Below are 11,185 nucleotides of genomic sequence, written 5' to 3'. Positions count from 1 at the left end.
GCTCACCGCAACCTCCGCCTCCTGGGTTCAGGCAATTCTCCTGCCTCAGCCTCCTGAGTAGCTGGGATTACAGGCACGCGCCACCATGCCCAGCTAATTTTTTGTAGTTTTAGTAGAGAAGGGGTTTCACCATGTTGACCAGGATGGTCTCGATCTCTTGACCTCGTGATCCACCCGCCTCGGCCTCCTTACAGGCTTGAGCCACCGCGCCCGGCCCAGTTTTGTCTTCTTATGGGACATACCTAGAGCCTCCTCTCATTGGCTGATGCTCTTTTAGGCCCACCCCCCCTCAAAGCCTGCTCTCATTGGCTCCAACTGACTGCCCCACTGGCTGGCTCTTTACCAGGGCCCCCCTCCAAGCCTGCTCTTACTGGCTGACTCTCTCACTGGGCCCACCTCAGCCAGACCCTGGGCCCCAGACCTGGAGCACTTGGCGGTCATGTTCACAGGCAGTCAGAGCCTTCTGTAGATGCAGGTTCTTGTCCTGGGTGCTGTTGAGGCTCGTGCTGCTCTGGGCCAGGGCCTCTGTCAGTCCCCGCACCTTGTCCCGCAGGGCCCCCTCGCTTTCCTCCACCTTGGCCAGGGCCCCATTCAGCCGCTCCACGGTCAGCTGCAGGGTCCCTGCTTTCACCTCGCTGTCCGCCACCTGGCAGGAGGACAGCCAGAACCATCAAGGGGCTGTTGCCATCTGGTCTCTACACCTCTGCTCCTACTGTGACCTCCACTTGGCATGCCCAATCCACGCCCTTCCCACCTCTCCCTGGGCCTCCATCATTGAGACCCACTGTTCTAAGCACTCCCACTAGCTCAGCCTATTGCAACCTGGGCCCCTTCCCACTGCTGGCTAACTACTTGTGCCCAGAGTGCCATCAACCCAGTTGTCTCAGACTCCCTGGTCTCCTCCCTGTCCTCAATCCCCTCCCCTCTCTGCTGTGGAGGAGAAAGGGTAACCACCACAACCCTAACATTTTCTATTTTTGACTTTGGTGGGTGTTCAGGTAAGGCTAGCAGAATTACTGAATGTTCCAGTTACAGCTTAGCTTCCTAGCAGTTAAGGCGAAAAGGGAAATGAGTGAAACCCACATCTCTTAACTCATCCCCAAGGACTCCTATGCATGCAGATTCGGTCATCAAATAATCCTGAATTCGAATTTTGCCAATACCTCTTACTAGCTACGGGATCTTAGACAATGACATCACTTCTCAGCCTCCATTTGTCCATCTGTGAAATGGGGATGTTGGTAATACTTGCCTCACAGGGTTGTGCAGTGTAGTGCCTACAAAGCTCTTGGCACAGGGCACACAGATGCTGTGGGGGTGATTTGGCGAGAAGCTCACCTGTCTCTGCAGGGAGTCCACCCGATCCTGAAGAGCCTGGGCCTGGGCCTCGCGGTCGCTCAGGCCCAGGCGGCTGCGCTGCAGCTCCCCCTCAAGCGAGCGCCGCTGCAGCTCCAGCTTGACGGTGCGGCTCTCAGAGGCGTCCAGGACCTCCTTCAGGCGCCGCTTGTCGCCCTCCAGCTTCGTTTCATTGGCCTTCATCTTGCTAATCTTCTCCTGCAGGTTGTGCAGGGCTCAGGCCCAGATGTCCAGTGCACCCGCACCCTTCCCACACACGCCCTGGGCCCCTTAGGGGAAAGTGGGGAACAGCCTCGAAGGGTGACCGGTGTGACCCTGGGGCCAGCCTGGGACCAGCCTGGGACCCTCTGAGGGCCTTGGTTTCCCCATGTGTTCCCAGGATGAGTGGACGTGAAGATCCCAGAGACTACCTTCCAGTTTTAGCCCAGGCCAGCGGGCTGTGGAACCCAGGACTGCCCCTTCCCGCTCTCTGGCCCCATCTCCTATCTGTACAGTGGGGACACTGGATTGGTCCCAGGGAACCACAACCCAGGTGCTCACAGGAGCCCTGAGGCAGGGGCGGTAGAAATGCAGATTTCAGGGCTCTTCTCCTGCCCCACTGACTCACGTGCAAACTGAGCCAAGCCTGGCAGTTCCGAGGGGCCCTGCTATTCTAGGGTTTCAGGTGATGATTCCCCCTCTCCTGCCCAGGGTCAGCCAGTGAAGATAGTCTGGGGAGCAGGGATGGGACAGGGAGGCAGACTAGGGGTCCTCTCATCCCTGGTACTATCCTAGAGACAGGGTGGGACAACAGGGGGTGTTATTTGCCCTCCCCGGCCCCCATTCTGAGCCTGGTCCCTCTGCCATCTTGCCCAGATCCCCAGCCCTGCCGTCTAGGGCCCCCACTCTGGCTCCTGCCCAGCTTTGTTCCTGGCCTCCTCCCGCAGCCCCTGCGGCTGGGCCCATGGCCAGAGCTGAAGCCGCAGACACAACAATCCAGCTAAGCTCGGCCCCAGGCCAGAGGCAGAGGGCGGGGGACAGTAATGGAAGGACAGGCTGGGGAGGGCAGAGGGGGACTTTGGCTGCAAGAAGGCGCTGCACTGTTACTACCAGAGCCTGAGCTTCCTGCCCCACACACACCAGCACATACAGATGTTCCCCAAACACACATAAAAACCCCAGCATGCACTCGTGTGGCTACACAGAGACATAAAACAGAGACCCCCCGCACACCACCTGTGTTAAGAGTCTGTGTGTATCACCCTGTGGGCAATCACTGCTCCTCCTTCTACAGATGAGGAAAATGAAAACCAGGCAGATGACGACTCAAAGCCCAAGCTCTTTTTCTTTCTTTCTTTCTTTTTTTGGAGGCAGGGTCTCACTGTCTGCCTTGCTAGAGTGCAATGGCACCATCACAGCTCACCACAGCCTCGACCTTCCAGGCTCCAGTGATCCTCCCTTCAGCCTCCCAGGTAGGACTACAGGCCCACACCACCAAGCCCAGCTAATTTTTGTATTTTTCATAGAGATGGGGTTTCACCATGTTCCCCAGGCTGGTCTCAAACTCCTGGGCTCAAGGGATCCACCCCCCTCGGCCTCCCAAAGTGCCAGGATTACAGGCATGAGCTAATGCACCCTGACTGAGCTCTTTTTTCTACAGCCTAGTGAGCACAAGTGACATGAGATGATGGAGCCTGAACAGTTTCACAGAGTCGCAGGCTGGCCACCTCAGTGGGTTGCAGAGAGACTCAGGCAGACAGACACAGGGAGACACGCGGTAGGAGTTGGACACCCACTCCCGGACACAGATTCCCCCTCGCCCACCGGCCCTCAGCTCCTGCCCACCTGGCTGGCCCGGAGCTCGCTCTCAGTGGCCTGCAGGCTCCTCTCCAGCGTGGCCACCTGGTCCAGCGTGGCCCGGCGCTCCCGCTCACTGCGCCGCACACTCTCCTCCTGCAGCGCCAGCTCCGCCTGGACCCCGCTCAGCCGCCCATCCACACTGCGCCGGGCTGCAGCCACCGCCCACCCCGTCAGGCATGGGCGTGGCCAAGCGCAGCCCTGAGACCCAAACCAGGTCACAAAATGTCCAGCCTGCACTCCACCCAGCGCAGGGCCTGTCTGCACCCTTCACAGTGTGCGGGCCTGCACACAGGTGAGGCTGACCAAGGAGGTCCTCTGGAGGAAACAGCCCTGAGTCAGGTCACCGGGGCCACGGCAGGGTCAGAGGCCAATACCCGCGGCTCCCGCCTCAACTACCCAAAACACAGGAGAGAGAACAGGGACCCCCGAGGGTCAAACTCACCTTCCTCACTCTCAGCCACCGCCTTCTGCAGCTGCCGGGCCCTCGACGTTGCGCTGTCCCTCTCAGCCTCCATCTCAGCCAGCTGGCGATTCAGGGCACTGGTCTGGGTCCGAAGTTCGTCCTGCAGCCCCGACATGGGGGAACAAAGGAAGACCCCGGCTCTGACACCCTGCAACCCCTCCAGGGCCCTCCAGGTTCCCTATCCAGCCACTCATGCCCAGGCTTACCCGTTCTCTCTGGGCGCTTCGAAGCTCCTGCAGGAATTCCCGGAGGGCCCCACGCACTGCCTCTGGGTCCAGGTCTGGAGGAGCTGGGGAGGTAGCAGGTCCTGGAGATGGTGGCTGGGACCCAGGGCTGCATTCCAAGGTGCTGGGGCTGCTGAGCCCTTCCCTGCTTCCTAGAAGAGAAGATGCTAAGGAATGCAGGAGCCACGGGCCTCCCATGCACCTCACTCACTTCCGTCCCTGCTGCTCCCAGCAGCCCTCAGAATCAAGCCCAACCTCTGCTATAGCCTAGGGGCCTTCTTGCCCACCCAGCTGAAACCCTCTCACCCTTTACAAAATGGCCACCCTGCATCTATATTCTAGGACATTCTCTGTCCCAGCCCTAGGGCCTCTGTGAGTGCTGCTCCCCCTCTCCCCATGGCCTCTCTTTACCTGGCCCATCCTTTAGGGTACCCCACCCCCCACCCACAGAGGCCTCCCTGGCCCCATGCTGGATTAGAATGAACACATCCCACCCTCAGGGGGGTCTGATGTCTGCCACCCCACCTAGACCACAAGCACCATGAGGGCTGGGCCTCGTCCCTTCCATCCACCACTGTTCCCAGGGCCCAGTGCAAGGGTGGCCACTGCATCACCTCAACGTCTCTCCGGACTGAGCACCTACTGTGCCAGGCGCTTCATCTTTATGACAACTTCCTGACAGGTAAGGAAGTTTACCCTCTTCCCCGGTAAAGCTGGCTCAAAGCAGTTAAGTGATTTGCTTGTTTTCCTGACTGGGTCTGGTGGCTCATGCCTGTAAATCCAGCACTGTGGGAGCTGAGGCGGGCGGCTCACTTGAGGTCAGGAGTTCAAGGCCAGCCTGGCCAACATGGTGAAACGCTGTCTCTACTGAAAATACAAAAATTGGCTGCGTATGGTGTCTCACGCCTGAAATTCCAACACTCTGGGAGGCTGAAGTGGGTGGATCACCTGAGGTCAGGAGTCTGAGATTGGCCCGGCCAACACAGTGAAACCCCATCTCTACTAAAAATACAAAAATCAGCTGGGTGTGATGGCATGTACCTGTAATCCCAGCTACTCAAGAGGCTGAGGCTGGAGAATTGCTTGAACCTGGGAGGCAGAGCTTGCAGTGAGCCAAGATCGAACCACTGCACTCCAGCCTGAGCGACAGAGCGAGACTCTGTCTCAAAATAATAAATAAATAAATAAATAAATAAATAAAATTTAAAAAGTAGCTGGGCATGGTGGCCCACACTTACAGTCCCAGCTACTGGAGAGGCTGAGGTCTGGAGACCGAGGCAGGAAAATCACTTGAACCCCAGACACAGAGGTTACAGTGAGTTGAGATAGTGCCACTGCACAGTAGCCTGGGTGACAGAGAGAGACTCCAACTAGAAAAAAACAAAAAAAAGTGGGCTGGGCACGGCAGCTCACACCCAGCACTTTGGGAGGCCCAGGCAGGCAGATCACCTGAGGTCAGGAGTTCAAGACCAGTCTGGCCAACATGGTGAAACCTTGTCTCTACTAAAAATACAAAAAATTAGCCAAGCACAGTGGCGCACGCCTGTAGTCCCAGCTATTCGGGAGGCTGAGGCAGGAGAATCGCTTGAACCTAGGAGGTGGAGGTTGCAGTGAGCTGAGACAGTGTCATTGCACTCCAGCATAGGCCACAGAGCGAGACTTCAACTCAAAAAAAAAAAAGAAAGTGATTTGCTTGTTTTCAATGCTGGAAAGTTTCAGAGCTGAGATGGGAACCCAGGCAGCCCGACTCCCTGGCAGAAAATTGTGCACTCTGCTTGGAGTGAAGGCTTAGGGAGGTGGAGGGGGCAGGGTGGGTAGAACCAGGGTGCTACCTGGAGGCTGGCACTGGAACTGCAGGACAAGGGTCCTGCCATGAGCATCCTGCCTCGGTGACGGTGAAGCGACACCAAACTACCCGGCAGCCACAAACTTGTTCACCACCCAAAGGGCCCCACTCAGAGGTTCCCAAAGAAGCAGGCCTGCCCCTGGGGCCCCCAGCTCTAGAAGGTCCCATTATCTCAGGGTAAAAGTCCTGCAATGGCTACTGCAGTAAGCCCTTCACCCCACCCCTCACTCTCCTGCTTGATGCTTTGGGACTGCTGGCTCCTGCTGTCCACAGGAAAGGGTGCCTCCACTTCAGACCTCCCCACTCACCCCGAGCCTCACAACCGCTCTCCCTTTCCCCATCACCTCCTCAGTGAGGGACCTGCTGCCCCCACATAAACAGCCCTGGCCCCTCCCTTGGCTTTTCCCCAATTTTTTTGTTGTTGTGACAAAACATACATAACATAAAAGTGTCCCAGTTTCACCATTTTTTTTTTAGACAGGGTCTTGTTCTGTTGCCTGGGCTGGAGCACAGTGGTATGATCACAGCTCACTATAGCCTCGACTTCACAGGCTCAATAGATCCTCCTGCCTCAGCCTCCCAAGTATCTGGGACTACAGGCATGTGCCACCATGCCTCGCTAATTGTTGTTGTTGCTTTATAGAGATGGGGTTTCGTCATGTTGCCCAGGCTGGTCTCGAACTCCTGAACTCAAGTGATCCACCCCCCTCAGCCCCATAAAGTGCTGGGATTACAAGCGTGAGCCACTGCACCCAGCCCATTTTCACTTTTCCTTTTTTTTTTTTTTGGAGACAGAATTTTGCTCTTGTTGCCCAGGCTGGAGAGCAGTGGCACAATCTCAGCTCACTGCAACCTCCACCTCCCGGGTTCAAGCGATTCTCCTGCCTCAGCCTCCCAAGTAGCTGTGATTACAGGTGTGCACCACCGTGCCTGGCTAATTTTTTGTATTTTCCTTTAGTAGAAATGGGGTTTCATCATGTTAGCCAAGCTGGTCCTGAACTCCTGACCTCAGGTGGTCCGCCCACCTAGGCCTCCCAAAGTGCTGAGATTACAGGCATAAGCTGCCGCGCCTGGCACACTTTCACCGTTTTTAAGTGTACAACTGAGCGGCATGAATTACATTCACTGTTGTGCAGCCATCACCATCATCTGTTCACAAATCATCCCGACGGGATGGTCAGGCGTTTGGCCCAATAGGTCAGGAGTTTGAGGCCACCCTGACCAACATGGTGAAACCCCATCTCTACTAAAAAAAAAAAAAAAAAAATATATATATATATATATATATATATATATATAAATTAGCCAGGTGTGTAATGGCTCATGTCTGTAATCCCAGCACTTTGGGAGGCTGAGGTGGGCAGATCACAAAGTCAGGAGTTCAAGACTCGCCTGGCCAACACGGTGAAACCCTGTCTCTACTAACAATACAAAAATTAACCAGGTGTGGCTGAGGCAGGAGAATCACTTTAACCCAGGAGGCAGAGACTGCAGTGAGCCGAGATCATGCTACCACACTCCAGCCTGGGCAACAGAGCGAGACTCCATCTTAAAAAAAAAAAAAAAAGACAAATTAAAAACAACACATTGTAACAACTATTTTCATTTAACTATATTTGGTATTGTGAGTAACCTAAAGATGACTGAAAGTATATGGCAGTGTGCACATATGTAACATGCAAGTACTATGCCATTTCATATCAAGGACTTGAGCATGCACCAATTTTGGTATCCAATGGGGTCCTAGAACCAGTCCCTCTCGGACACCAAGGATAATGTCCTTTGTCACAGCAGCTTTGGCAAACTAGGATAGCCCCAAACAGAAACTTCACTACATAAAGCAGTAACACCCCAATCCTCAGCCCTTAGTAACCTCTAATCTGCTTTCTGTCTCTATGAATTTCTTTATTCTAGATATTTCATGTAAGTGGAATCATACTGTATTGGTCCTTTGGTGACATAGATTTCACTTAGTGTAATGTTGTCAAGGTTTATTCGTGTTTTGGCATGTATCAGAGTGTCATTCCTTTTGAAGGCCGGATAATACTCCATGGTCTGTCCACACTGTAGCTGGTTTATGCATTCATCTGTAGATGGACATTTGGGCTGTTTCCTTTGACTATTGTGAGCAATGCTGCAATGAGCACTGGTGCTCAAATATCTGCTCATGCCCCTGTTTCCAGTTCTTTTGGGTATATACCTACGAGTGGAATTGCTGGGTCTACAATAATTCTATTTTTAGCGTTCTAAGGAACTGCCAAACTATTTTCCACAGTGACGGCAGCATTTTACATTCCCACCAGCAATGTCCCGTGCCTGGTTTTTCCTTTGGAAGGATTTCCTAGAAGGGGCCAGGCCTGGTGGTATATCTATTTGAGGGAGATGTGAGGTCACAGGCATGGTGTGGAGCTGGGGATGAGAGGCTGAAGAAAATAGGGTGTTGCTGGAGAGAGGGCAGGGTCAACTAAGGATGGAGGCTCAGAAAATCAGAAAAGGAGTCAAGGGCATTAAAACCCTCCATCTCCCCATCCAGGAAAGGCGTGGTGGCTCATGCTTGTAATCCCAGCACTTTGGGAGGCCGAGGCGGGAGGACTGCTTGAGTCCAGGAGCTTGAGATCAGCCTGGGCCACATGGTGAAACCCCATCTCCACTAAAAATACAAAAATTCACCAGACGTGGTAGTGTATGCCTGTAGTCCCAGCTACTCAGGAGGTTGAGGTGGGATGATCACTTGAGCCCTCGGGAGGCAGAGGTTGCAGTGAGCTGAGATCACACTACTGCACTTCAATCAGGGTGACAGAGTGAGACTCTGTCTCAAAAATTAAAAATAAAGAACCACCTCCCCTCCCTCCAAAAGGAAGCGACCTAGACTGGGTGCTGTGGCTCATTCCTGTAATCCCAACAGTTTGAGAGGTAGAGACAGGAGGATCGCTTCAAGCCAGGAGTTTAAGACCAGCCTGGACAACACAGTAAGCCCGTCTCTAGAAAAACTACAAAAATTAGCTGGGCGTGGTGGTACACCTGTATCCCAGCTACTCAGGAGGCTGAGGAGGGAGGACCAGTTGAGCTCAGACAACAGAGTGGGGCCTTGCCTAAAAAAAAGAAAAAGCAGGCCAGGCGCGGTGGCTCAAGCCTGTAATCCCAGCACTTTGGGAGGCCAAGGCGGGTGGATCACGAGGTCAAGAGATCGAGACCATCCTGGTCAACATAGTGAAACCCCGTCTCTACTAAAAATACAAAAACTTAGCTGGGCATGGTGGCGGGTGCCTGTAATCCCAGCTACTCAGGAGGCTGAGGCAGGAGAATTGCCTGAACCCAGGAGGCGGAGGTTGCGGTGAGCCGAGATGGCGCCATTGCACTCCAGCCTGGGTAACAAGAGCGAAACTCCGTCCCCCCCCAAAAAAAAAAAGAAAAATTGCCCTAGAGAAACATGGATCAGTGAAGGGAGGGGCCTCGGTAACGGGGCGGGACTAAGAAGCAAGCCTGGGTGGAGGGGCGTGGCCCAGCGAAAGGCGGGCTTCTTGGGAAACAAAACAAAACTGTAATATGGGGCGGGGCCTCAGTGCGGCCCGCCCACCTTCACCCTTCTCTGCCGCCACGCGCTGTGCTTACCTCCAGCGGGCGCATCCCGGGCAGGGGAGCCGGGCACCGGTTGCGGGGCAGGGCTGGGCGCGCGACCAAGGCCAAGGCCCCGGCGCAGAGCCGAGCGCAGGCCGCCAAGCTGGGCCTCCGCCGCGCGCCGCTGCGACTCCACGCGGGCCAGCTCGGCCTCCAGGCCTTGTGCCCGGCCCTCGGCCGCGCTCAGCCGCAGGCCCAGCTCTGCAGCCTCGGCCCGCACCGCTTCCAGCTTCAGCTCCAGGCCGCGGGCGTGGTCCAGCTGCTGCTTTTCAGTGGCGCGTGCCTCCTCCAGGGAGCCCAGCAGGCTTCGTTCGCGGGTCCGGAACTCGCCTTCTTGTTCCTGCAGCTTCCGCTGGGCTACCTGGAGCTGGAGCGATGTCAGGAGGTGGGGTCGGCAAGGCCTCCCCCAACCCGATGCCCCACCCCCAAGGCCCAGACTAGAGCTCCACCATCCCTGGCTGTGTGATCAGCACAGCTCCTGCTCCTTTAGTGCTCGCCATTCAGGCAGGCAGGCAGTGCAAAAACATCCCCGGAGCGTGGGAGAAAATACTAGAATTTGTTTATTTTGTTGATTTGTTGCTTTTTTGAGACAGAGTTTCGCTCTTGTTGCCCAGGCTGGAGTGAAGTAATCAACCTCACTTTACAGAAGATGAAACAGGCACAGAGATGCTAAATAACTTGTCCAAGGCCACAGAGTTAGTAAACTGCGGAGCTGGGATTCAAAGCCAGGCACTCTAGCTCCAGAGGCTATTGTTGTTGTTGTTGTTTTTGTGGGGTTTTTTGTTTTTGGAGACGGAGTCTAGCTCTGTCGCCCAGGCTGGCGTGCAGTGTCGCAATCTCGGCTCACTGCAACCTCCACCTCCCGGGTTTAAGTGATCCTCCCACCTCAGCCTCCGGAGTAGCTGGGATTACAGGCAAGCACCACCACACCTAGCTAATTTTTGTATTTTTAGTAGAGACAGGATTTCGCCATGTTGGCCAGACTGGTCTCAAACTCCTGACCTCAAGTGATCCGCCAGCCTCAGCTGCCCGAAGTTGCTGGGATCACAGACGTGAGCCACCCTGCCCAGCTGTTTTTGTTGTTGTTTTTTTTAGCTTGACAGCAGTTTATTAATCACATACTCACAGCCCTGGGGGTTGAGGGGGAGGTGGGGAGGTGAAATGCACACCACATAGGGGCTGCGGGCTGCGGTTGGGAACACAGTTAACAGCCAGGAAGATTAAGTGTCTACTGGTTCCAGAGGGAGGTGTGTCCCGAGGCTGTTCCCTTAACCACTAGGCTACAATGCCCCCTCCTTGCACATAATTTATCAATAAATCTGCACACAGTGGGGCATGCACTAAAAAATTATTCACCAATGCCATGCGTGGTCACACAGACACAAAGCCACCCCTGCCGTTTAGAGAGTCAGCCTCTCGCAGTCACCAGTTTCACAGGAAACCCCAACTACTGAGCAACTGGGTGCCAGGACCTGTGCCAGGGCCCTTCATACATGCCCTGCTGTGCTAGCCCATCCCCCATGATCGCTCTGCGGCACAGAGATGAAGTAGCTTGGTCCGGGCCGTACAACAGACTCACGGTGGCGAAACAGTCGGAAAAGGCTGAGTGGGAAGCGTGTGGGCTTTGGAGTCAGACCGACCTGGGTGGCTGTGTGACCGTGGGTAGATTCCTTGGCCTCTCTGAGGGCTCTGTAAGATGGGGCTAACAGGCCGGGCGCGGTGGCTCAAGCCTGTAATCCTAACACTTTGGGAGGCCGAGGCGGGTGGATCACGAGGTCAGGAGATCGAGACCATCTTGGTCAACATAGTGAAACCCCGTCTCTACTAAAAATACAAAAA

General features: G+C 55.0%; 2 protein-coding genes across 4 annotated transcripts in view; one reads left to right on the top strand and one right to left on the bottom strand.

The window, feature by feature from the left end:
* MFAP2 (microfibril associated protein 2) overlaps nucleotides 1-1,692 on the top strand; it is a 13,915-nt gene extending 12,223 nt beyond the window's left edge. The window contains exon 11 of the transcript XR_005196431.1: nucleotides 1,682-1,692. The gene's annotated coding sequence lies outside the window, so the exon portion shown is untranslated. The remainder of the gene's footprint in view (nucleotides 1-1,681) is intronic.
* The window catches only part of CROCC (ciliary rootlet coiled-coil, rootletin), a 52,850-nt gene that overhangs the window by 3,829 nt on the left and 37,836 nt on the right, over nucleotides 1-11,185 (bottom strand). For all 3 annotated transcript variants that reach the window (XM_017505414.2, XM_017505421.2, XM_017505429.2), the window contains exons 27-32: nucleotides 9,341-9,713; nucleotides 3,865-4,034; nucleotides 3,638-3,758; nucleotides 3,181-3,344; nucleotides 1,339-1,554; nucleotides 422-646 (exon numbers count right to left, since the gene is read on the bottom strand). In XM_017505414.2, coding sequence (XP_017360903.1) covers nucleotides 422-646; nucleotides 1,339-1,554; nucleotides 3,181-3,344; nucleotides 3,638-3,758; nucleotides 3,865-4,034; nucleotides 9,341-9,713 — 1,269 coding nt within the window. The remainder of the gene's footprint in view (nucleotides 1-421; nucleotides 647-1,338; nucleotides 1,555-3,180; nucleotides 3,345-3,637; nucleotides 3,759-3,864; nucleotides 4,035-9,340; nucleotides 9,714-11,185) is intronic.

The sequence above is a fragment of the Cebus imitator genome, unplaced genomic scaffold, assembly GCF_001604975.1.
Source record: "Cebus imitator isolate Cc_AM_T3 unplaced genomic scaffold, Cebus_imitator-1.0 Scaffold15, whole genome shotgun sequence".
In the NCBI taxonomy this organism is placed as follows: domain Eukaryota; kingdom Metazoa; phylum Chordata; class Mammalia; order Primates; family Cebidae; genus Cebus; species Cebus imitator.
Note: the sequence above shows the minus strand (reverse complement) of the source record. Positions and strands in the feature narration are given on the sequence as shown.